This window comes from Gouania willdenowi, chromosome 2 (genome assembly GCF_900634775.1).
Source record: "Gouania willdenowi chromosome 2, fGouWil2.1, whole genome shotgun sequence".
Taxonomy (NCBI): domain Eukaryota; kingdom Metazoa; phylum Chordata; class Actinopteri; order Blenniiformes; family Gobiesocidae; genus Gouania; species Gouania willdenowi.
In genome coordinates, this window is record NC_041045.1 from 13,663,510 (window position 1) to 13,691,463 (window position 27,954).

At 38.0% G+C, this 27,954-nt stretch overlaps 1 protein-coding gene across 1 annotated transcript; it reads left to right on the forward strand.

Moving 5' to 3' along the window:
• cybb (cytochrome b-245, beta polypeptide (chronic granulomatous disease)) lies at positions 1-27,954 on the forward strand. Its single transcript, XM_028470977.1, has 13 exons — positions 1-915; positions 1,875-1,967; positions 5,635-5,745; positions 5,826-5,910; positions 8,837-8,985; positions 13,797-13,978; positions 14,048-14,180; positions 15,969-16,061; positions 16,140-16,393; positions 17,954-18,116; positions 23,805-23,951; positions 26,289-26,413; positions 27,442-27,954. The coding sequence occupies exons 1-13, from the start codon at positions 871-873 to the stop codon at positions 27,557-27,559; spliced, it is 1,698 nt and encodes a 565-aa protein (XP_028326778.1). The 5' UTR covers positions 1-870; the 3' UTR covers positions 27,560-27,954.

Sequence of the window (27,954 nt, forward strand, 5' to 3'; positions counted from 1 at the left end):
TGTTCACAACACTGAATGTATTTTTTTTCTGAGGGGTTATGATGGTAATTCATTTGCACCTAATGTATTAAGACATTCAGTATTTATTTTTATGCTTCCTGTTGCTGTTATTAATGTTGAAAGGTTTTATTTGTACTAAAAGGAAATAACATACTTGAATGAATTTCAACAAAATCAGTTGAATAAATTTAAAGATAAAGATAGTTTTATTGTCAACTTGTTGACAAAGTAACAATTTAATAAAAGGACAGAAAACTGAATTATTGTTGGGTGTTTTTGGATGTCCGGACCCTCGTCGACTGGGCTGATCGGGTTAGTGGACCTCTTGCCAATTTAGTTGGGGACCCCTGATATATAACATACCACAACCCATACACCCAATCTGAAACACTTGTGTGTTTATCATGTGACCCTAAATGTTGTCTGTCTCTGAGTATGAGTAGATACTAGATATATGAGTTAGATAGGTGGATATTAGAGTATGGAGTATGTTTTTTTTAGAAACATCACGATATCTTCACTGCTAATCAATCCTGATGCCCTGAGTCTCACAGATAAGATGTTCCACATCTGATGCCAAACAGAGGATTTCATCATGATGTCATGGTGATGGTATGAATATATTTACCTGCCTGGTCCAGGAAATGGCCCTTATTTTCTCTGTGTTTGATGTCATTGTTAAACATTGATGAGCTTCAGACACACACGGGATAAGAAAGTACTTTACGACTGTGGGGAAACCAGCAGACATCCTTCAGAAAACGCTCAAAGGCCTACTTCCTTATTCCTTGCTGTCAGAGCTTATAAACAGTCCTCAGCACACTGCGCCCCTCACTGCTCCCTGCGTCCTTTACAAACACACGCTTCATCATGGGAAACTTTGTCGCCAACGAGGGACTCTCTATCTTTGTGATTGTAAGTATATTCACACAGTTCAGTTCTGTTTATGCAAATAAATAGTGTTTTACATTTTCTATAAACTAGGACAATCCATCACACAGCAATACAGTGATGGACAACTATTATCACAGTCATGCCACAAAAATGTGATTGTGTCCGATTTGAGGATCACATTGTCAACATTCATGATAATATTTAGAATAATGACCAATCCGATTGCACTAATTTTTAATTGAAGTTATCTAAAATGAATCCCATATAATTTCTGAAAAATATTGCTTCACACTTTAACTGTAAATTATTTATATTGTTTCATATTGTTTTGGGAAGTTATACGGAAGCAGATTAAGATTAATTTTGAGAAATCAACACTAAAGTTAAAATGTCGAGAATAAAGTTGAAATATGATGACAAGATTAAAGTCTAAATTTTAAAAATGAACTTAAAATCCAACAAAAACAAAAGTCGAACGTCTGCTAATAAAGTCAAATCTACGGAAGCTGACTAGGGTCAATTCACGACATGACAATAAACAGCAGATTGTAGCCGTGCATCACTGAATGTGTTAAACTATATGAAGTTGGGTTTAATAACAAAGACATTATTTCTCTTTTCGCTCATAAACATGGCGTTGTAATGTCTTTAAGGACTTTGAAGAGAAAAAACGGTTCAGAAGTAAAAACCAGTGAAGTTTGGAGGTGGAGCATTCAGTCCATCTGTGTCTATTGAGGAGTAATGGAAACAGATTAGGGCCAGTTTGGATGGAGACACTCAGCTTCCATAGATTCGACTTTATGAGCAAACCTTGGACTTTTTTCACGATATTGCATTTTGAGTTTATTTTCTAAATTTCGAATTTAATCTCAATTTTTCAACTTTCTTCTCGACATTTCGACTTTATTCTTGATTTGCCCAAAATTATTTTCTCCATCAAAATTGGAAGTGTAAAACCAGGGTTGTTGTTTTTTTTCCAGATTGTGTGGTTGGGAATCAATGTGTTCCTGTTTGTCGAATTCTACCTCAAGTTCTTGGTGGATCGCTGGTTCTACACCAGAGTGCTGCTGGGGGTGAGTCCGATCGCTACTCGTGCAATGAAACCCCCATGAACACTTTGTAGTGCAGAGATGGGCAACTTCTCACAGCGGGGCCACAAAGATGTGACTGTGTCTGATTTGAGGATCACGTTATCAACATTCATGTCAGCATTGACTCATAGTCCCAACATTCCACACTACATACTTCAGGATGAACCATTAAATTCTTGGCCACACTCATCTAAACTGAACAACAGTTTGTCTAAATGCTATTTTGGTGTCAAACTGATTAGACACGTTAATAATTTCAACACATTTTAAGAACAGTGGCAAGATTATACACTTTACACAAAACACGCTAAGCATTTTTTATCATTTCAGTAAAATAATACCTTTGGTTTTAGCATATGTTCTCAGGTCCCTATTTTTTACGGGCCTGCAGTTACCGCACGTATTCTCCCATCTCGGTTCCTGACACGCCCACTGCGATAGAGCCAACGCGGGCTCATTTCTTCAAGCCATGTTGCTATGGTTATCAAACTGTCAAATTACATTTTTTTAAAAAGTTCAACTTTTGCTTCTACAACAGATTCTGATTCTGTTAAAAAGAAGAAAGAAAAAAAAAGGAACCACATACATATATAAAAGTGCCCAGTATGTTTCATGAAAATAAAGTTTTATCAACTTTCAAGCTAAAATGTACATGATTAAAAAAAAATCAATTTGGGCTTTTTTTTGGGATCGATACGATAATCACGCAATAAAATACATTCCATATGTACCACAAACTAGAGTTGTTTTCTATATTTTAAGATGTCTGGGACACTGTAGGTTTTTGGGGTCATTTTGTGTAGTTTTCTTGTCATTTTAAATGTTTCTGTTATTTTTCTGTATATTTGCATTCATCTTGTACGTTTATTGCTGTTATTTTGTGTGTTTACTTTTGGGGCTGCACAAAATGAATGACGGCCACCTGGCCATCAGTTGCCCATGTCATTTTGTGGCGATTCACTGGCCGCTTCATCAAAGAGCGTTACATTTTGGTTTGAAATCAAGCTTGTTTGTTCCTCTATTTACTCCAAATCGCAGCAACTGCTGGAAACTTCCGTCTTTCTAATGTCAACCCACACAGTTACAAATAAAGAAGTGCTGCAACACAAAGCCTAAAGCACAAGAATAAAGAAAGCATGTGAAACAGGAACTTTAAAACATCAGTTTAACATATAAATAATTCAAATGCAGCTCTAGAAGAGAAGTGGATGAGCCGCTGAGTATGATTTTGTTGTTGAAGTTGTTGCAGCGGGCGCATGGTGTCTTAGTGGTGAGCACATCCGCCTCACAGCATGGTTCAGGGTTCAAGCCCTGAGGTGGACACCTGAGTCCTTTCTGTGTGGAGTTTGCATGTTCTCCCCGTGCTGCGTGGGTTTCCTCCGGGTACTCCGACTTCCTCCCACAATCCAAAAACATGACTGTAAGGTTGATTGGGGTCTCTAAAAATTGCCCATACGAGTGAATGAGAGTGAGTGGTTGTTTATCTGTGTTGCCCTGCAATGGACTGGCTCCCTGTCCAGGGTGTACCCCCCGCCCAGCGCCCAATAAGAGCCGGAGATTGGCACCGGCAGACCCATACCTGTTAAGTATAGGCCGGGAAACTCCCGTATTTTACCCCTCTTTCCCACCATCTTCCCGTATTAGTATTTTCCCGTAAATATCCCGTATTTTAATGTAATAAGCCATGTAATAAGCCATGCCTCCTGAAATGGCCTGGCTTAGTGGCAGTTCTCGTGAGATGAACAGAGATGAATGAATGAATGAAGACGTTCCGGCGAAAAAAACAAAGAACTGGTGTAAATACGTTGTGAAATGGGAAAGATAGTTTATCTTCCTATAGAGCATCAGGATGGGACACAGTTACACATTCTGTTAGATTAGTAACTGAGATTTTAACGTCTACCACAGCGTAAGTCACCATGAAAAATCAGCCAATCACAAGCTCCACAAATATACACTGCTTTAAAAAGTGTTAAAGAATGTAAAGTCTGTAACAAATGTGTCTAATAAGTCATTAGTGAATACCAGAGAACCACATGAGTGAGCATGAGAAAAAATAAGAAAATATATAATGAAAATAAAATAAAATGTTAATATTTAACTTAAAGACAAACAATGTGAAATTAATAATAAATATGCAATGTGTTGATTTGTATATAAACTGCAAGTAAATAAAATAAACACATGTGCTTCATATACACATTTAGGTTTTTATTTAGGCTGTTTTATAATTTAGGAATTAGAGCTGGGCGATATATCGAGATTCAAGATGTATCGAGTTTTCTATTTTGGTGATATAGATATATATTATTTCATATATATTATAGCTTATTATGTATCAAAATACTAGTTTTAGGAGTTGCTGCTTTTACTTCTCAGAACAATATGTAAAGCTCAGTTAGATGGATATCTGAGTGCACATATTGATCAGCTGTTTGCTAATAAATGTCCCTGTGTAGCATTTTGCATCAGCAAATTTAACCCAGAATTGTCTTTCTGGTCAGACTTTATTTGATAAAATTATCTAGATTTATATTGTATGTCACCATTTTGAGAAAAATATATTGAGATATGAGTTTTGGTCCATAGTGCCCAGCCCTAGTAGGAATGTTCACAGCATTTAAATGTTAATAAAGGTCGACCTACCAGACTCTAATCACATAATTATATTTAGTAAGTGGTTGACAAGTGGGTATTTTAGATTTATTGTACACTTGTCTTAAAATACAAGGGATACTACTTGGTTGAGCGGGTGGGACGGCTCGTAGTGGGCGCCAGAAAATTTTATTATCATTATTAATTATTTTCAAATTCGAAACTTGACAGGTATGGGCAGACCCCCGCGACCCTGTAAAACACAAATTAAGTAGTGGAAAGAGGCAATCAGGGTTGTTGTTGATCCCTTTTTCACCTAAATATGTGGGCGCCGCAAATGGCTGCTCCGGTGTGTTGATGTGTACTCTTTCACTGCAACTACCAGAACAGAAAAATTTATAAAATGAGAAGAGAAATGCACAAAATTAACAAAAAAAATACACAAGGCAGCTAAAAAATACTGAAAAATAACTTATAATATTATTAGATGACAATAACAAAAATACACAAAATGACTCAAAAACTATAAAATAAGATAAAGAAAAACAAAAACAAGCCAAAAGAAAAAAAAAAGAAATAAAAAATGTAAAAACTACACCAAAATACAGAAAATAACTTGGATAAATACAAGAATAGTAAAAATACACAAAGAAAACAAAAAAATATATTAAAATGACAGCAGACGTAAATACACAAAACATTTCAAAAATTGCGCAAGACGACTCAAGGATAAATACACAAGGATAACAAAATACACAAAAATAAAGGAACACTATATAAAAACAACAACAGAAATACACAAAATTACCCAAAAATTGCACAAGACCACTAAAACAACACAAAATAGCAGAGATTGTTCTAAATGTCAACAAAACACATAATACCACCCAAACCCTTTGTTGTTTCCTGTGTTAACGCTTAGATTGGTTTTATTCTAAATGCTGATGTTGATCATGTGACCCAATGATCAGATACAATCACGTTTGTGTCCCCAACATGCAGTAAATAAGTCTACTTGGAGTAATCCATCAACCTGTTTCTTTCAAACTCCCAGCATGCCTTGCCCTGGGCCAGAGCTCCTGCTGCCTGTCTCAACTTTAACTGTATGCTCATCCTGCTGCCAGTGTGCAGAAACCTCCTGTCCTTTCTGAGAGGCTCCATCCAGGTTTGCTCCTCTAGTGGATTCAGGAAAGTTTCATTCTGTCGCAGATCTCACGTGATTCGGCCTGTGTTTCCTGCTTTCAGTGCTGCAGTCGCACAGCAGCTCGACAGCTGGACCGAAACATCACCTTCCACAAACTGGTGGCCTACATGATTGCCTTCCACACCGGTATGTTCTCTACCAACCTCATGGAATTTTTCAGATCATACTGGAGATGTTCAATCTTCAAGTTCAAGTTTAAAAATACAACAGTAATTCCCTTTTCATGACAATTTGGGGTACAATATGCAATTTTTATTGAAAAAATCCATGCAAAAACTTAACCTGGAAGCCTAAAAACAATGGAGAACTAGGGAACACTGGGGAACAAACCAGGAAGTTAGAAGACTCAGGAGAGCTAGCCTGGAAGCTTGGAGGCATCGAATAGTTAGCTTGGAGTGGCACAAGCAGCCGAACCATATTCTTCATCTCCCACCACACAGGAGACAGGGATCATGGGGTCAGACTCCCCCAGGCAGGAAGAAGTAGAATGGATACGTGACAAGGAGTCGGGCTGGGTGTTGCGAGATCGAGCGCAATTAGAGAGTGAGAACTTGAAATGACTGAGAAGGCGCCCAACGGGCTTGGCAAGAGGTGAGACGAAGTTCTTGAGATCTGACCAGATCAAAAATGATAACTCCGAGCCTTCCAACCAGTGCCTCCACTCCTGGAGCGCCAAAACCACTGCCAGTACTTCTCGATCTTCAATGTTATATGTCCCCTCAGCCAGACTTAACCGATGACAGGAAAAAGTACAAGGGTGTAGCTTGAGAGTGTCGGAGTCTCGTTGAGAGAGCATGGCCACAACAACAGAGTCAGAGGCGTCTACCTCTACCACAAACTGGAGAAAAGGGTAAGGGTGTTTCAACACTGGGGCACTAGTAAAAATAGTCTTAAGTTTCTTGAAAACTTGGTAGGCAAGGCTCGTAAGGGAGGCTGCAATGGAGCTGTAGTTACAGATGAACCAATTTAGTAAAGCCAAGGAACTACTGAAGCTCTTGATGGTTGCCTGGAGGTGACCAATCAGCAACGGCCTCAGTCTTCACTGGGTTTGATCGGAGCTGCCGACTGCAAGCAGAGTGAGTGACTGGGAAGACTCCAGCTGACGATGGAGGAGGTTTCCCAATTCAGATGAGGGCTATGACATCTTAACCATGAGAGCCCCAAAACCACAGGAGACATAAACGAGGGAATTACAAAGAGCTGTATTACCTCCCAATTATTCTCGGAGACAGTTAGGGAAAGGGGAATGGTGTGACGAGTTACTCGGGAGAATCCTGCCATCCAGTGCATTAACAGTAGCTGAAGGGGAATCTGGGCCAGGGACACAAAGTTTTAATCAATGAAATCGTCATCAGCAGCCGATAAGCGGCCGATATACCACTCTTTTGAAAATTTATTTTGTAAATTTTTCTGTTGTATTGTGTATTTTTTTTTCTTCGTTTAGTGTATTTTTCTGTCATTTCTGTTTCCTTTTCTGATGATGTAATTTTGGTTTATGGAGTCATTTTGTGCATTTACTTTGGTGTCGTTTTGTGTATTATTTTCTTGTTGGTTTTTTTGTGTGTTTCTGGAGTAATTATGCAATTTTTTTTTCTTTTCCTTTTGTGTATTTTTATTGTCGTTTTGATCATTTTTGGTGTGTTTTTAAAATTTATTTTTGGAAATTATAACTTATTGCAAATGATAACGTTTTAAATGTTCTACCTGGTTAAATAAAGCTTCAAACAAAAATTATTTTTTCATGTGTTTTTGTCCACATTTTTTGTATTTTGGTTGTTGTTTTAAGTACTTTTGTTATAGTTTTGTGTATTTTAGTCATTGTTTGTGTGTTTTTGTATTTTATTTGTCTGTATTTGGATATTTTGTTAATTGTTGTGCAAATCTGTGCAGATTTTTCTTCTTCTTCTTCTTTTTCTGACACTTTACTTGGATTTCTGAGGCCCTTTCATGAAATTTTGGTGAAAAATTGAAAGTGTCATTTTTTCATGTATTATAATTACTTGTTAGCGCCACCTAGAGTTTGTAACTTTTCAGTGGTTTAAACTAGCTGGATGCCATTCAATAGGTATATGCAGTGGATCGTGACTAGCAAAAATGTAATTTGGACCTCTAATAACCAAAATTCAACAGGAAGTCTGCAATTTTTAATTTAGCTGGTCAAATTTTGCACTTTTTCCTCAATTTTTGGCCAAACCACAACGTCTTCAAAAACAAACTCCACATTCACATAGCAGATTTTCAAGTCTACAGGGGGTGCTATGTTTCATAAATTTTAAAACTGGACATTTTTGAATAACTCAGCCGAAACTCATTAAATCAAAACCCAAAGTAATGTGCGGAATGGGAAATGCGTTCCATATGCAATGACATGACAATTCACGTGACTAGTCTTACTGCCCCCTGGTGGTGATAGAAAAGTTTTCATTCTACTTTCATTCTCAGTTTGCAACACATACTTTCCAAATGTGTTTAGAAATGCTCTGGACAAGTGGATCATTTGTCAGGAAGATGGTCAGTTTTTACAGAACTCACTTCCTGTGGCAGAGCGGCATATGCCAAAATAGTAGTTAGTTAGACATTTTTGCAAGTGACGAAATCTGCTATGTATCTTAATGGAACCAAAACCTCAAATTTCAAAACATTTTTTTCAAAATTGGCTCATAGCGCTCCCTTGAACATTTTTATAGAGCAGCCCCTGGCGCACATTTGCACTAGACATCCCAAATATGACTGTTACAGAATCTGTTAAGACATACAAAAACATCTCTCGAAGACATGTTCTAAAACCCACAGGAAGTCTGCTATTTTTAATCAATTATTATTTTTAATCCGACCCACGTTTTAGCCTCTAGTTTCAAGAGGAATCATCATAGAGGCCTGAAACGACTGTGTGGGCGTGGCAAGCCTTCAACTCTGGTCGAGATCGATATGTGCATTTACTTTGGGGGCCACATTTGGCCCTGTGGGCCAGCAGTTGTCTAGGTCTGGTTCAGACAAAAAACATGGGCTTCATTGGATGGTTTTTGTAATTGTCCTTTGTTTTCCTCCACAGCCGTGCACATCATTGCACATTTGTTCAACTTTGAGTACTTCATGGACGCCCAGCTGAACAGGAACAGCAGCCTGCTGACTTTTGTCCTGTCTGAAATCGGCAGCGGGGACAACGCCTCGTTCCTGAACCCCATCAGGAGCAATGAGACGGTGAGGAAACCTTGCACTTGCACCATGCTCTAATGAAATGTGTGAAAGCCCAGCAGCAGCGTTGCTTCATCTGAGGTCAGTGAGGACATTCACAGTATTACTTCGTAGGAGGCTTCCTCATTCACAATGTTTGTCCCTAAATGTTTGGAGAAGCTTCTGCTTTCATACAGTTTGTGGAGACCACATGTTTTTCTTCAACACACTCACAGGTAGGCAGAGCTGGCCAGCCTATACGCAGACTAAGAGGCTGCTTAGGGCCCCCTGGCCACGAGAGGGCCCCCAACCTGACAACCCCACTTGCATGTTACTGCTACTGCTGTGTATTGAACTGGAATCGCCTACTACTCTTAAACATGTTCATAAATGATTCCTTACCTCTTTAGCACTGAAAGAATATCTCTAATATTACGTGAATATCTGTAAAAGTCACATTTTTCTATTAGCTCTGTCTGCTAGCATAGCATCTCTTCTTCACTGTAAGGATATCTGCATGCCAACCAACCACTGGGTTACCAGCGCCCTCTGCTGGTCGAAACTACAGTACACGGACTAAAATGTAACATCTTTTATGAAATAACTAATAGCTTACAAGTTTTACATGTTGTCGGCTTGTCAATCACTAAAGCTTCTGAGTTTCCTGGTTTTACCCCTTGGCCATGTTTGTACTTTTTTATTTATATTTATTTATTTTACTTTGAAATGTGACCAGCAATGGCTTGTTTTAAGATTCACTATAGGATTTAACTTAAGTGAAAACAATTGATATAATATATTTTAATTGTATATTTGTCGTTGTGTTTGTTAAAATCGTATTTCAAGATTATGCCTTTTTGTAAGACTCTAAGTTCAAATATCGTTCATAAATGGCTTATAATAACACATAATAGTCATAATTTCAAAATTCCTGTTAACTTAAATTTTTTTTTTACAAAAACACAGTGGGCCGTCGGTGGGCTTCTCTACCACCACTGGTGTTTGACTTTGTATTCGCAAAACAGACAATGTGTCTCTTTGTTAATTGACTCGAGTGTGTTTGGTCTGCAGAGATTAAAATATTGCAGGTAACTGTTTGTTCAATACTTACATTTGGAGTGTTTACCTGTGTTCTCTGTTTGCTTTACTTGAATTTAAAAGTCCTTTACTATTTCACTCTACTTTTGACACGTAATGATTGCATGTTACAAAAAATAAAAGCAGGAATTGCAGAATTTCTTTGTCTTTTCAGTTTCAATTGAGGTTTGGAACCATCTAGTGTAAGTTTCAATCAACAGGAATGACAAATAAAATATAGGTGTATACTAGAGATGTAACGATTCACTCAACTCCCGATACGATTCGATTCACGATACTGGGTTCACGATACGATTCTCTCACGATTTTTTCATTTACAAAATGGGACTGTAGACAAATTTTTTTTTTGGGGAAAAAAACTAGAAAATACTGTATTATTTTCCTTTTATTTTTCATTGTCAAAAGAATTCCTTGATAAACTATTCAAAACAATGCAATTTATCTAAAAATAAATCTTGAATTAAATAAATAAAGGAATAATACCAATGAAAATGAAGTCTATTAATTTAAATTCTGGTTCTATAATAAACAATGCCAAACTGCATAATAGTTCTTTTTTTTTTAAAAGTGCAACTGAAAATGTATTTTGTGCCTTAACAATTGGACTTTAAAAATAAAAAAAAAACCGTCATTGCACTGATTTACGTCATATTTGTTTGGACCAGCAGAGGGCGCTGGTAACACAGTGGTTGGTTGGCATGCAGATATTCTAGCAGTGAAGAAGAGATGCTATGCTAGCAGACAGAGCTAATAGAAAAGCGTGACTTTTACAGATATTCAAGTAATATTACAGATATTCTTTCGGTGTTAAAGGGGTAATGAATCATTTATTAACATATTTAAGAGTAGAAGGCAGCCAGAAAGAAAGTATTAGCAGACTCCGCCCGCCGCCAACACTTCCGGATAGCGCCCTCTGCTGGTTAAAAAAAGTACTGTGATTCAATTGTTAGAAAATCGATTTCAACCGTGATACCTATGAATTGATTTTTAACTGCCTTACGATTAATGGTTACATCCCTAGTGTATACGCAAAAAAATGTTTTCATTTAACCAAAAAAATTTCTTGCGGCGCACGCACACTATGGGCCCCATATACTGATTTTGCTTAGGGCCCCCAAATGACCTGGGCTGGCCCTGCAGGTAGGGATTTGAAATGTTTGTGTTAATGAAATGCATAAGATGGCATTCATATCATGTAAACAGTAATAGCAGATTTTAAAATGAGGAAAATTGCGCTAACATTATAGTTGGTTAGTTAGAGGTGAAATTAATGGATTGCAAGTACTCACGTTGCTGTAATTGAGTTGCTTTTAGTGGAAATTTAAATTGTACTTAAGTAGGTTTTAAAAGATGTAAAGTAATTTGTTACATTTCTACACCCATCCGTTACTGTGTCAATTATTATTTTTTTTGTTTTAAAATGATCAACGAACATTGTGAAACTACAAAAATTAAAATGACCACTAGACAACAATCAAATGCAACACATCATAGCCGACCAATCAGATTAAACGTAACGAACCGCACAAACACAGGATTAAATTATTTTATCCGTTTTAGAGTTCATAAATGTAGCTATACTGTACATAGAGCCTCAGAACTGTTTTATTTTGAATTGAATAAATTGATAAAATGAATTGATAAAAATAAATGAAGTTCCAATAGTGCAAGATTTTTAAGTCTATACATGAGATGTTTACTATATGCAAGGGAACTGTGGCAAGATTTATTACCAAAAATAAGCGTGGGGGGTGAAAGCAACTAGTAACTAGTATCTGTACACTGTACACCTCTGCAAAATGGCAAACGCTTGCAGAAAATGTTCAAAACGAGAAAATGTCTGCTAGGTAACAACATATTCGTTCATTAAATTAAAGAAAATAGCGTTTTTGTTGTCCTTTTGTTGTCATTTTTTATGTCCTTTGGGTTATTTTTCTGTCATTTTGTGTGTTTGTGGAGTTGTTGTGCCATTTTGTGTTTTTGTAGTCTTGTATATTTTTCTGTCATTTTGGAGTTATATTCCCACTAGTACCTTTACAGTATTTTAGTTAAAAAATGTGTCTAATTAATTAGAGGCTTTGTAATGAATTAATCTTGATTAATCTAAATTAATCTCAGAACAATATTTCACAAGAGAAGCAACGTTTTATGACTGAATCAATGAAAACAATAAATGAGCTTAAACAACAAAACTGTGTGCTGAGTTCTAACATATGGGCAATATGAATGAAGAATATTATTATTTTTGTGTATTAAAATATAAAAAAACAGCACTTAGTACAGAACATTCCAGAAAAGTGGAAACTGAAGAATGCAAAATAGTTAGCATGAAATAAATAGAGGAACTGATGAAGCTAATGAATTTAGTTTTTAGCATTGAGGTGCGAGCTTCTACATATTTAGCATTCAGGTGCTAGCTGCCACATGATTATCATTCAGGTGCTAGCTGCTACATATTTAGCATTCAGGTGCTAGCTGCTACATGGTTAGCATTCAGGTGCTAGCTACTACATGTTTAGCATTCAGGTGCTAGCTGCCACATGTTTAGCATTCAGGTGCTAGCTACTACATGTTTAGCATTCAGGTGCTAGCTGCTACATATTTAGCATTCACGTGCGAGCTGCTACATGTTTATCATTCAGGTGCCAGCTGCTACATATTTAGCATTCAGGTGATAGCTGCTACATGATTAGCATTGAGGGGCTAGCTCCTTCATTTTTAGCTTTCAGGTGTTAGCTGCAACATTTTTAGCATTCAGGTGCTAGCTGCTACATGTTTAGCATTCAGGTGCTAGCTGCTACATGTTTAGCATTCAGGTGCTAGCTGCTACATGTTTAGCATTCAGGTGCTAGCTGCTACACGTTTAGCATTCAGGTGCTAGCTGCTACATGTTTAGCATTCAGGTGCTAGCTGCTACACGTTTAGCATTCAGGTGGTAATGGAGGCTACAAAGCTCCGGTGATCAGCAAACTTTTTCTTGCACAATTTGCACACAACTGGGCTTTAGTTTTTCTTTCTGACTTTATTATTATAAACAAAGATTAATGCCCACGAAGCACAGCAACAACTTCTTTTCAGGTTCTCCTGTTTTTTGTGTTGTGGTCTGTGCATCAGTATTATGGGTATAAAGGGAACTTGTGCAATGAGAATGGTTCTGCACTCTTAGGAGTGAGAAAAGAAAAAAAAAGATTAACTGCTTTATTCTTTTCAGTGCGTAATTCATTAATTAATCACAATTAACGCAGTAAGTCCCAGCCCTTGTATTTTTGTGTATTTCTCTGTCTTGTGCTTTTGCGTTCTTAGAGTTATTTCGTGTGTTGGGGGTCATTTTGTTGTGCTTTTGGGTATTTGGAGTCATTTTGTATGTTTTTGGAGTTATTTTGAGTATTTTAGTTGTCCTTTTGGTTATCTTTCCATCATGTTGTGTATATTGGGAGTTTTTTATGTGTAATTTTCTGTTATTTGTGTTTTTGTCATCGTCGTGTGTGTTTCGAGTGAAATTTTATGTATTTTCGTTGCCTTTTATGCTTTGTTTATTTGTGTGTTTTTGGGGCAGTATTATGTGCTCATTTTGGGGCCGCCAGTTGCCCATGGCTAATTTAATTATGATAAGTGAATGATTTAAAACAATATGCTACGATACACAGAGAACCAGTAACTCGCTCTAATTTGATGTGCCATCACAGTGCATTTTGTACAATTCTGACATAATGGGTTGACATAGTGTGTTTCTCCGATAGAATCCCACCTTCGTCATGTTCACCACAGTCGCTGGGCTGACAGGTGTGGCCATCACCCTTGCCCTCATCCTCATCATCACCTCTTCCGTTGAGGTCATCCGAAGGTCGTACTTCGAAGTGTTCTGGTACACTCACCACCTCTTTGTGCTGTTCTTCGTTGGCCTGGTCTTCCACGGCTTCGGGTGAGTTGTGACAGGAAATGTCACACGCAGACAGCTTTTATTCATCCTTTGTTGCGTTTCTGCTTGCAGACGTATCGTGCGAGGACAGACGGAGAACAGCACGGCCACCAACAACCCTTTGGTCTGCGCCAACAGGTTTGAGGAATGGGGCAGAGACGGCTCTGGCTGTGAGGTGCCAGTGTTTGCTGGAAACCAACCTGGGGTAAAAAGAACACACACACACTAACACATTTGTGTTTGAAAGGCTGTGTCCACATCAAGTTGTAAAGCAGAGATGGGCAACTTTTATCACCACGGAAGCCACAAAGATGTGATTCTCTGATTGTTAGAGCCACATTATAGAATAATGACCATTTCGAACGTTAACACAGGAATGAACAAAGGGTTTTATGTGTTGCGGAGTCATTTTGTGTATTTTCATTATACTTTATGCATGCGTTTTTTAAAAGATTTTGTTTATTTTTGTTGTCTTTTTTTATGTTTTTGCCATTCTCTATATTTTTGTTGTTTTGGGTGTTTTTGTAGGTATCTTGTGTGTTTTTGAAAATATTCTGTGCATTTTTGTTGTTTGCATATCTTTCTGTCATTGTGTATATATTTAATTTATTGTGTTTTATAAGTCAGATTTTGTGTTTTTGGAGTTGTTTTGTGTGTTTCTGTTGCCCTTTTTGTGCATTTGTAATTCAATACGCTTTTGTGAGTCATTTTGAGTGTTTTTCCTATATAAATCCAAGCCATTATTATTATTATTATTATTAATTTTATATGTTTTTGGGGGTCATTTTAGTTAGTTTTGCTTTTTTTTGTGTATTTTTGCTTTTGTTTTTTTGTATTTTTCTGTCATTTTGTGTGTTTTTGGAGTAATTTTGTGCATTTACTGTTTTCCTTCCCACCTTTTTATTCCAATTTTCTTTTTTTATACTTCAACATTTATTTACCTTTCCCCTTTTTTCCTATAACATTTGCTTACCTTTATTCTCCCTTTTCCCCTGCATTTTTCCCATTTTGTTTAATTTTACCATTAACATTCCCACCTTTTCTCCCTGTTTTCTTTTTTCCTGTAACATGGCATTTGCTTCTCTTTTTTTCTTATTTTCTTCTATTTACCCCTTTGCCTGTCGATCTATTGCTACATCCTTCCCTTCCCCTAATTCAATTCAATTCAACTTTATTCATATTGTGAAAATGACAACAAGAGTCATCTCAAAGCACTATCAATATAAAATTCTTAAGAAAATAGAAGAAAAACAACAAATCCAACAAGCATCAGCTACAGTGGGAATTAAAAACTCCCTTTTAACGGGAAGAAGTCTCCAGCAGAACCAGGCTCAGAGATAAAGAAAAGTACCGTCATTTCAGACAAAAATGCCCACTATGAAAAGTTTTTATTTATTTATTTTTTGAGTCATTTTGTGTATTTTTGGAGTCATATTTTAAACATATCCCTTGAAATAAAAAAGCTGGTTGAAAAATTCTCACAAAAATTCCTGTTATGAATAAAGTTGTTTTTTTTGAGTACCTTTACAGTATTTTAGTTGTCCTTATGGTTACTTTTCTGTCATTTTGGGTGTTTTTTGAGTCATTTTTGTGTATTTTTTAGTGTTGGGACTCAATTAAAAAAGTTAATGTAATTAATTAGAGACTGTAATTAATCTCAATTAATGTAAATAAATTGCCCACAGATATTTGACACGAGAAGCAACGTTTTTCCAATTTAAATAGATTTTGATATGACTGAATCATTTAAAACTTTTTTTTTGTATCACTGAGGGCTAACATAATGTGCAATATGAATAAAGAATATTATGATTACATTGTTCACAAAGCACAAACTTAAATTTAAGTAAGCTATATTCATGCTTTTCCCAGCAACCCTAAAAAAGGAGCATTGATGGATAGCATTTACTTCCCTTATTTTCTTCCATTGACACTTTTGCCTCTTTTTCTCCCACCCTTTATCCCACTTCAACATTTGCTTCCCAACCCTCAGACGTGGCGGTGGGTGTTGGCTCCTATCATCCTGTACGTGTGTGAGAGGCTGGTCCGTTTCTACCGATCCCATCAGAAAGTGGTGATCACTAAGGTGGGCGACACTCTGCTGAGTACATTTAATAATTTGAGCAAAGTAGAACACGTGTCCTGTTCCCTCCTGGCTCTCCAGGTGGTGATGCATCCCTCCAAGACTCTGGAGCTGCAGATGAGGAGGAAGGGCTTCCACATGGAGGTGGGGCAGTACGTCTTCATCCAGTGTCCGTCTGTGTCCAGGCTGGAATGGCATCCATTCACGCTGACCTCGGCCCCCGAGGAGGACTATTTCAGCGCTCATATTCGCATTGTCGGGGACTGGACGCAGGCGCTGTACGAGGCCTGCGGAGGAGACAAGAACGAGCCTCAGGAGGCCTGGAAACTTCCAAAGTAGGAGCAGCAGCACAGTGGGCTATAAATGTTTGTAATTGCTTCTGAGTGCTGCCTACAGATCCAACAGTCCTTATTGTATTAGTGGCTAAGGGAGGTCCTATAGGACGCCCTGTAGGGGGCAGTACGCGTGTATGTCCCTCCCGCTGGGTAAATTGCTGCTTTTCAAACGTACAAGGAAAAAAAGCATAGACGAAGTTTGAGATTTTTGCAAGGGGTGGGGCAAAAAATAAATAAAAAATAGAATTAAATATATAGATCGCCTCGAGATTCACGCCAACCACAATGTGTGTAACATAAACAAAGGACAGACTTATAAGTCTACGAAGTACCCGCGGGAAGGCTCGTCAAATGTCATCGCGCTGCTCCTTTAAAACTTTTTTTACTTGGTTTTATTTTGTGAACCATTGCATTTTATATTCCCATTTTTTATTCCCATAGTTTATTTCCTTTTTTGGCACTTAAAACATTTGTATATTTTGTAAATTATATTAAGAATTGGGAAAACTGTAATTAAAACTTTTGACCACTGACAATCAGTCAAACCTAGGGATGTAACGATTCACTTAACTCCCGATACGATTCGATTCACGATACGATTCTCTCACGATTTATTTTACAAAATGGGACTGTAGACAAATGATGATTGAAAAATATTCTTTTATTTTTTTTTACAAAATACGGTACTATTTTCCTTTTATTTTTTATTGTCAAAAGAATTCCTTGATAAACTATTCAAAACAATGCGTTTTAACTAAAAATAAATCTTGAATGAAATAAATAAAGGAATAACACAAATGAAGAAGCCTATTAATTTAAATTCTGGTTCTATAATAAACAATGCAAAACTGCATAATAGTTCTTTTTCTTTTTAAAAGTGCAACTGAAAATGTATTTTGTGCCTTAACAATTGGACTTAAAAAAAAAAAAAAAAAAAAACCGTGATTGCACTGATTTACGTCATATTTGTTTGGACCAGCAGAGGGCGCTGGTAATACAGTGGTCGGTTGGCATGCAGATATTCTAGCAGTGAAGAAGAGAAGCTATGCTAGCAGACAGAGCTAATAGAAAATGTGACTTTTACAGATATTCAAGTAATATTACAGATATTCTTTCGGTGCTAAAGGGGCAATTAATCATTTATTAACATATTTAAGAGTAGAAGGCAGCCAGAAAGAAAGTATTAGCAGAATCCGCCCACCGCCTACACTTTTGGATACCTCTGCTGTTTCAAAAAAGTACTGCGATTCAATTTTCAGAAAATCGATATCAACCGTGATACCTATGAATCGATTTTTAACTGCCTTACGATTAATCATTACATCCCTCGTCAAAACTGATAGAATAAACAAAATGACAGCAAAAATGTACAAAATGACTCTGAAAACACACAATGACAACAAAAACACACCACAACTCTTTGTTTTTTCCTGTGTTAATGCTCAGATCGGTCATTATTCTAAATGCTGACATGAATGTTGATCATGTGACCCTCGGATCAGATACTATAACATTATTGTTGCGCTGCTGTATTAACAGTTGCCCATCTCCGCATTCCAGGGTTGCCATTGACGGTCCGTTTGGTACGGCCAGCGAGGACGTGTTTCAGTATGAGGTGGTCATGCTGGTCGGCGCTGGAATCGGAGTGACTCCTTTCGCCTCCATCCTCAAGTCCGTTTGGTACAAACGCATCCAAAACAACCAGGAGGTTTTCACCAAGAACGTGAGTAAAGACTTTCTCTTTCCTTTAGAATGTATTCAAACTTAAAGAGAATCACTAAACACTAAATTACTTTGGAAAACCACATAACAACACACACACACACACACACATACAAACAAAATGAGAGCAAAATACACTTAAATGAGAGAAAAATATACTAAATGACAACTAAAACACACTAAATGACTCCAGAAGACCACAAAACAACACACACAAATTGAGACAAAAATAAATAAACTGACATGACGACAATTCTTTATTTGGCACAGTTTAAAATACAACGAAACATAATAATATCAACAGCGGACAGACACTTCAGAGGCATTCCAGGGAAAACCCAAAAAACACTCAAGGGGCTTGAAGAAGAGGGTTCCCGATAAAACATTTAAACTAACTAAAGAGAAAAAGTACGTAATAATAAAATAAAGTCAAGACAAAATTAAGGAACGTCAAGACAGCAAAACAGACAATTAAAGAAATGAGAGAAAAATATGCAATGTGACAACAATACACAAAATGAGAGAAAAAATACACAAATCTAAAACACTCTAAGGGGGTATGTTACAAATCTAGATGATCTCTTATCGCGCTAACTTCCGGATTTTAATCAGTGTGTGCTCGACTACAAAGCCTAATTAACCTGGTCGTGGAAAGGTTTTGCTCTGGCTTGGATACTAGCGAGTCTTAACCACCTCCTGACCAATCAGATATCTTAGAAAACAACCTGCCCATAGACCTTTTTCACGACAACCAGAAGTAGTGCCTCCTGGTGCCGAGTAACTTCCTGTTATTGCGGGTCTAAGGGAAAATGGCTTTTGTTTTTTGATTTATAGTCAGCTGATGAAGACTGTGTGTCGATCTACGTGCACAGACAGCTGAAGTAATTAATTAATTCATTCATATGCTGGGGCTGACATTACATGTGCACATGCACATGTGCTGTAATAAAGTTTAACTGCAGAGCACTGTCAGTTTATCATCCAATGGAGTCATACAATAAATGATCTCGGGCTTTTGCGCATTTTCTGTAACAACAGGGTTGTCTTTGGTCTGAATTATGGATCATTTTAAACTTCAGCAACCTGGTCGGTACCAAGTTATGAAGTAGATCAGATATGAGCAAGTATAAAAGCTCCGCCTCCTGCTGTACGCTGCACTAATTCATTGTTGCTCTTTGCTGTCATCATGGATTTATATTCATTATATATGTTTAAGATCAGAAGCTGTTCCTCCATTCATTGTAATTCATTGCCAGTTGTCTCCATTGATTAGTCAGACGCTGCAATCTCCACCCCTTTTATGGGCAAGCGCTTGTAGCGAGGCTGTAATCACTTGGCTAAAATTAGCGTGTTGTGATCATAGTTGATCGACCTTCGTATGACAGCTCCTGCCTGACAGGGAATGGTTGGTTACTTGGAGCTAGCTAACGGAGAGTAATTCAATCTAGAATGTAACATAGGCCCTAAATGATCACAAAAATACACAAAACAACACCCTTCTACATCCTGGACATGGCGCCAGTCCATCACAGCAAAATTACAACTAAAATACACAGCCGGCTCCCAGATGGACCCGCTCCAATATGCTTATCGCACAGGCAGAGACGTCATTGATGCAAAAACATTTATATAGACACTGTCCACAAACACCTGGAGCACCCCAACACCTCAGCCAGACTCCCGTCAGTGGAAATACCTCCTTAGAAAGCTCAATTTCTTTGGAGTCAGCAAGAACATCCTCCTGACTTTCTACTACTTCTTCATAGAGAACATCATTACATTCTCCATATTCTGCTAGTTCTACTCTACCAGCCTCCAGAACAGAAACCGCCTGCAGAGCACGGTCAAAGTCTGCTGCAAGATCATCGTACTTCCTGTAAGAACTCTGTCTACCATCTACGGGCAACAGACACTCAGGTTAGCAGGTTGGATCATGCAGGACCCCTCTCACACGCTCTCTTCCCAGCGTTTGAGTGGTCCACCTCACCCCCGATGTCCACTGGATGCAGCTCTGCTGAGTTACGTCTCCTCCGCGCCACCGGAGCTGATATGTTTTCACTTGCATTAATTTCCTGCAATGCGTGTCTGCTCCATTCCAGCTGCGACAGTCCGGTGCCCTCCGCCAGATATACGCAGGGCTTCTATTTCTGGCGGACACCGGAGCACGATGCATCTATCAACACAGAGCAAATAAAGCTAAACAGGAAATTAAGCACGTACTCCGCATAAAATATCCAGTTACTTTTCAAAATAAAACACTTCAGATTATATTTCAAGTAACTACATCACCAAAATGTCAATGTGTAAAAACAAAATCACATCCACTATATTGTTTCCTCTCATACTTGCTAAACAATGTGGCTATGACAAATCCAGAGTCCATCCTTCTTGTACTCTTTCGTTAGGAACACTGACCTGTTTATCTGTTTATTGTTGCATTTATAACACATACCTGTAACTGCGTTCTTGCGCATTTATATAAATATCGTGAGAACTCCGCTCTCTCGTGACGTCACAGTCGTCCAACCAGAGTGCACCGTGGCGCACTCAAAGCGCAACCAGTGGGGATTACCGGACGGCGGACGGCGGAGCAAAACCGGATCGGTGCCATGGCGCAGCGAAAACGTAACCAGTGGAAACCCCCAGTCATGACGCCGGCTTCGCTGCCCCTCCTGCACTCGGACACAGAGGAGAAGAGCAACCTTTGCCCCCAGGGCTGTCCTCAACCCCTGATAGCTCAGATGTATATATATATATATATATATATATATATATATATATGTATTTATATTTATTTCCTATTTACTGCATTATAGTTCTGTTTACATCTGTTCATTACTGCATATATGTCTGTTTAGTCCGATCGCTGTCCACTTATACCTTCTTTTTTGTATTTTAACTTTGTACTTGCATCTTGAAACTTTATTCTTTTGTTAAATTTGTAGTATAGCTGCAATGTCATTCATTTACTGCTCTGTGTGCCTTTGAATTGCCCCCCGGGGACAAATAAAGCTTTTTGAATTTTAAATTTGAGTATCTATCCTGTCTGTGTGTATGACTCTTGTTGGTCTGTTGGGGTGTACTCACACTGGCAACTGGGGCCGTTCCAAGCTCACAGCAGGAATCCCCCCCTCCCTGTCCCTTTTCTGGCACGGTAGAACGGACGTGATCACCAGCTCAACTCGGTTCCCACAGAGAAACACATCATCACGTTAATTTGTGACACACGTATGGCGTTACGTCACCATTAAGCGACTCTGGGTTTGTTGTTGACAGTACATTCTGTTAATTTCATATTTTATGTTGCGTAGGGTAACTATAAATCAAGATTTACCCAGACACGTGCTCTTTTCACAGCTGGATTAAAGGAACGGGCTGGGTTTCCCAGGGCCCTTGAACGCGTCATGTTAATTTAAATGACCGTAACTCTGCTCATATTTGTTCTATCGGAGAAATTCCACCCGTTTATGAAAGACAAGTAGTTGCTCTTTACAGCCAGTGTCGGTACATTGCGGTAATTTTACTCACATGTAACGGAAACATTAAAGATGCCGCTTTGTTTTGACGAAATCGACACAAGTTACTTGAGTCTCCACTAATTTCAGATTGTTTTTAAGTTTTTGTATAGAGATTTTAACAGGACAACAATGATGTGCAGGGCTGCAGTAATGTTGGCTTCATACAATAACAACCACTACACACGTCACCAGAGAAGCTTCCAGTGAATAATTTACAAACTAAAAAAAAGTTAACTGATGGTGACGTTGAGATCTCAATGTCACCATCAGTGAAAAGTTTGTTGTTTTGAGAAGAGTCATATTTATGATTAAAAGTTATGATTGTATTATATTCTAAAGTTTAGAATTATCTGGCTCGTCTTCTTTTCTTTCTGTTCACAGCATAACCTTATATTTAGTTCTACAAAATGTGTTTACAGCTAATTTTACTGATTATTGTTACACATAATCCTGCATGTGCATTGTATACAGTATAAATGTGTAGAATTAACCAACTGTTGGATAAACCATTTTATTACATACAAAGCAAACGACATGCAAATAGAAAAACAAAAGTAGAAATTGTGTATTTAAATTGCGAAATTAGTGAGTTGTTTGAAAAGTGCTGAGGTGCAGCGGAGGGTCTTCTTCTGCAGAGACGTGATGATGAGGGGTTCGAGTGAAACCCAGAATTCCAAGGTAATTTTGAGGGTTTAAACATTACTGGTATATTAACCCATATAAACCAAAAAATATAGAAATGGGACATTTTACGGCTGCAAATGTGTAACATATTACCATTTTGAGAACAGGAAACATGTAGATTTCTGAGCAATTCATTATAGTTGTGCAGGACTAACAGGAACTCCACATACTGAAAATTGGTATTGTCACAAGTGCACTAACATGACACGACCTAAGAAGAGAACTAAAACAAGATTAAAAATAAATAAATAGTTGCAACATTTTGCAGTCTTGTTCCAGGTTCTGCTGTCATAATATTCCCATCCTTGTACTTCCAATGTTTAAATGTTTTGTTTTTAAGGTTCATGTTAAAATTTGCAAAAGGTTGCACTTTATTTCTGGCTTATTGATTTTTGTTTGGCAAATTATTACCCTTTCTTTTAGACATTTCATTTATTTGGGCTTGTATTTGTGATGATCTGTTTTTGGTTACATTTAGATGAATAAATTAATACACTACACTTTTCTCCCCAAAACTGTATGTTTTGATTCTGATTTTGAGTATGCATCCCAGAACACTGAAACACCATATATATATATATATATGTACACATATATATATACACATATATATACTGTATATATATATATACACATATATATATACACATACATTAGCAGCAGTACAATGTCCAATTTCCATTTTTTCTGGATTATATAATAGCCAACCACATGTGTCCTGTCCACAAAATACCAGTAATATGTTACACATTTGCAGTAGTAAAATGTCCCATTTCCATATTTTTTGGTTTATATGGGTTAATATACCAGTAATATGTGTTTATATGTTAATATATCCTCGGAAAAACCTGAACCTGATGATGAGCTGCTACACTCCGTTACTGTCGGCTGTTCAAAGAGAAGTCTTGACGGTTACGTTGTCCTCTACCGCCATGAGTTCTCTGTGGTGTCGTCCATATACCCTCAGGTAACACCAACTCTGACCTTTTCGTCGGCTAAAGAGCACTTCTGACACTGCTATCATTACGGAATACGTAAAGCGTCGCGCGGTACTAACGTCATCACATTTTGCGTCGCGGGTCGAGGCGAGTTGTGTGTGCGCGGCTCACAGTTTGTTTGGACCACCTCTTCCAGCAGGACCATTGGGCCGTTACCCCCCCCCCCCGCGGTGCAGTTCACACCAAAGCGGGCCAGACAATGGCCCCCCATGGTTTCACACATGCACAGAGCTGGTTAGGAACGGCCCTGGTTGCCAGTGTGAGCACACCCTAAGTCGGCCGCGCACCCCAGGTTGAGGATCAACCTGCATCTCATGTTGGTCTGTGCTGTCTGACATAATAAAGACTTTGTTAAGCAAACCCTGCCTCGGAGTCCTGCAGTTAGGTCCTGTCTCCTCCCAGTGACAATAGTACAAAATGGTCCATGGACCGTTAACAGGCTCCGGCCCAGTGGTTGGGGAACATTATCTCACCTGCTTTCTGTTGTAGATCTACTTTTACTGGCTGTGTCCGGAGACCCAGGCCTTTGAGTGGTTTGCTGACCTGCTGCATTCTCTGGAAGGACAGATGGAAGAGAGAGGAGTGTCCGACTTTCTCAGCTACAACATGTACCTCACGCGCTGGAAGCAGGAAGATGTAAGACAACACACAGCCAACCTGTGCAGCTATATTTACATATTTATACTCACATTTTATTTAGATACATATTTGTTTGTTTATGTAAATATTGTAAATACATGTACATAATTTGTTGCTGTTTGGTATATGATATTATATATATTGATGATAATATTAACATTTTATATATACATCAGGTAAAATGTCACTATTTTTCTCAGTAAATACATTTCTAAAGGTGCTATTGACGTGAAAGTTTCACCAGATGTTGGTAACAACCTATGTAATTCACATGTGCAAAAAAAAAAATCTAACCATATTTGTCCATACATTAAGCTATGCCTATGTGTAACAATGTGAAATTACACAGGGAAAAAGTATTGGACACATGAAGGAAGAGAGTATTCCTGCCGCTTGTCGGATAATTCCCATGAGCTGGTTCAGTATCAACTGATGGCCTATAAGAAGATGTCTCATTACCAAGGTGTCACCCAATCTTTCAAGACCTTCGCAACCTTCTTGTTGCAAAACTTAGGATTACAAAACCTTTGAATGTTCCTGTTGAATACTGTTGGGGCCATGATCCGGAAGTGGAAAGAAAATAATTTCACCATAAACCGGCCACGACCTGGTACTCCTCGCAAGAATGTATTTATTTACGACCGAGCAGGCCCCCAGACACTCCAGAGATCCCAGGCTGAGAGGTTGCAACCATCCCTACATACACACCCGAGAAAGAACCCAGGGAGTTGAGGATCCAGCACACCCCGCCACCGCCCTAACTCCATACCCAGCGGGCGCCAGCCGGCAGCCAGGCCCAGAGTCAGCAGTGGCCGAGGCCAGAATCCAGGCTAGAAGGAACCGGTCCAGAGGCAGCACCGACGGCAGCCCACCCCAGGACACCAGGGGGACGCTACAAGCCACTCCACTGGCACCCTGGGCCCCCCAGAGCGTCCTAGATCACTTTCCACCCATGACGCCAGCACGATGAGCCTTAGCTATTGTCAAAATCAGGCCTCCTCGCAAGAATTCTGACAGAGGAGTAAAAAGAATATTCAAAAGAGAGGCCAAAGATCACTTGTGGGGAGAGTTTCAGAAAAACCTGAAATACAATTGTTTCAAAGAAAACAATAAGTAATGCAATCAACTTCCATGGCCTGTATGCACGCAAGACTCCATTGCTGAAGAAAAAGCATGTTGACGCTCAATTATAGTATGCTGCACAACATTTGGACAGTGAAGTTTTAGAGGTGGGAAACGAATCGATGGTAGACATTGGCTATGTACGAAATGGCATGCTCCGTACTATGCACTACAAACACAATGAGTATACACTGTCTACTGTATACCGGTACTATATGTATGGTTAAGATTAGGATGACGAGCGTTCTCACTGAAGTATACTTCCAAGTTTTCCAAGATGGATTTTGAACCTACAACAACACAAACCTGAATCACACTGAGGCTAAATATCTCTCCATCTTTGAAAGTGTTGAAAACATTTCAAGTGAGAAAATGACCAAGTAGAATATCAACATGCGCTCATTTGATCCATAAAACACATTTCATGCCGACATTTCGGAGATTTTTCGGACTTAATCCATAATTACACCTAACAATGCATGCAACTAGTTTTCCCATACACGAGAAGCTGTCATTACCAACAAAGACTTTTGTAAAAAGTGTTAAATACATTTCAGTAAGCGTGTACACAGTACTTTTTCCCTGTCAGTTCACATTGTTACACATAACTTAATTTATGGACATCTATGGTTTGATTCCTTTGCATGTGTGCATTACATGGGCTGTTACCAACATCTGAAAATTTCACATCACTAGCCCCTTTGGAAATATATTTACCAAGAAAAATGTTTGTCACTTATTTTACCCAGTGTAGGTATGTATATACAGCTCTGGAAAAAAAAAAAGAGACCACTGCAAATTTTTCTGACATCAGCAACACTACAAATGAGACAGCCATGTTGTTATTATCAATAATATATAATAACTTATATTTGTTGTCACAATATTTTGTCATGATTATATATGCCTGTAATGGCATCATAGTATTTTTTTCAATTTTTATTCTACCCCTGTCCGTTCACATTTCATTTCTTTATTTCCAAACAATAAATGCAAAGCTGTTCTCTTGAAATTACATGAAGAACTTTCATTTTAAGGTAATTATTTATTGTGCCAGAAGTTTCAACTTTTAGAGCCCATGAAGTTATCAATATAATCCAAAATGGAGTCAAAAAGCCACTTTATTCTGCTAAATTCAAACTGTATTTTGATGTTATTTTCAGGAAAATGTTCCCAGCATGAGTTAAAGATTATTCTCTTCTTTGTCGTCAGGCGGAACATTATTGGGTTCAACATCAGGCGGAGAACGATCCCATCACTGGGCTCAAACAGAAGACTCATTTTGGGAAACCAAACTGGGACAATGAGTTCACCAGTATAGCATCCAAGCACCCACGGTGAGAAATACAAGCAAACCCCAGACAACAAAAGTATTTAGGACCCAAAAGTGGGCCGTGGACTTTGGAAGGAAATGAATAAATTCACTTCACTGTAGAATGTAGGGCTGCAGCTTGGCAATCAAGCAGGAATGGGCATTGTTTATCACTGCAAGGCCACAAAAATATGATTGTATCTGACCAGAAACGGATTCTGAGATCTGAGATCACGTATAATCCAATTTTGGTTTTAATCTGGATAGAACTCTGTTTGTGTTGCTATTTGAATCCCAGTAGTTTGGTGGATTCAGGAACAAAATGTGATTTCAATTAAATTCTAACTGGTAGATATACATGTATTTAGTGATGTTTTTTCAATCGATTTTTAAAGCATACAGTTGAATTACTAACTAGTTCACAATACAGGCCAATGACGTTGAATTAAAGTAATCCTTTCAAAAGCTGTAAAAATCAAACAATATGCAATTCTAACTCTAATTTCAAACTTGATATTGCAGACACATCCAAAAAATGTGGTTCAAAAAAAAGGATCCATTTTACGCCTTTTGATTTTGAACAACTGGGCTAAAAGTTTGGTTGCTACTGCAATCCAACTTCACTTTCAACGACGAATATATAATCCATTATCAAATATCCGATCAGATTACCTTTTGAACAACTGGCCCAATAGTTCTATAAATTGAAATCAGACTAATCCAATCAATTTTTCTTTGAACAACTGGGATGATTGTGTTGTTTTGCCCTAACCCTGACCCTTCTTTACCCCAACCCCACTAGATCCCTCCACCTAACCCAAAAAAGCCAACATAGCTCCAAAAGTGTCATAATTTAGTGAACAACGCTTATTGACAGCCTTCAATGACACCTTATTCATGCCAATAACAGGTGTCATGTCTTGATAATGACAGTGTAATGTCAGCCTTATGTATGAAACTTCAAGTAAAAAGATATCTTTTATTTGAAGATAAACATGGCCTAAATGCAAAAAATTATATATAAAATAAACTCATATTTTGTTTCATTGGCAGAACAAAAGTGGGCGTGTTCCTGTGTGGTCCACCTCAGCTGGGAAAGTCATTGGAGAAGCAGTGCCTGTCCTATTCTGAGGGTGAAGTCAAGTTCATTTTCAACAAGGAAAACTTCTAAAAAAAAAAAAAGACAGAACAATAAAAGAATGAAAACAAAACATGGAAGGAAAAGGAGTAATCAGAAGGCTGGGATGCACAAAGTTTTTCTTCCATAATTTGCAGTGTGACCTGTCAGATTATCTGGCCACAGGGGGCGACATTTCACCATGTCAGGATGTGCCTGCTCAAAAACAGCCAAAAGGGAAAAGAGGTTCTGTCAATTATGAAGTATATATAATGTAACTTTATGCAGACATGGGCAACCTGCAGAACTTGATCTTGATCTAAGTATGGCACCCAAAGCAAATGCAAAAAAAAGTCTCCAAGAACACACTAAAACAAACAAAACAACAACAAATATACACAAAACAACAGCAAACATACACAATATTACTAAAAAAAAAAAAAAAAAAA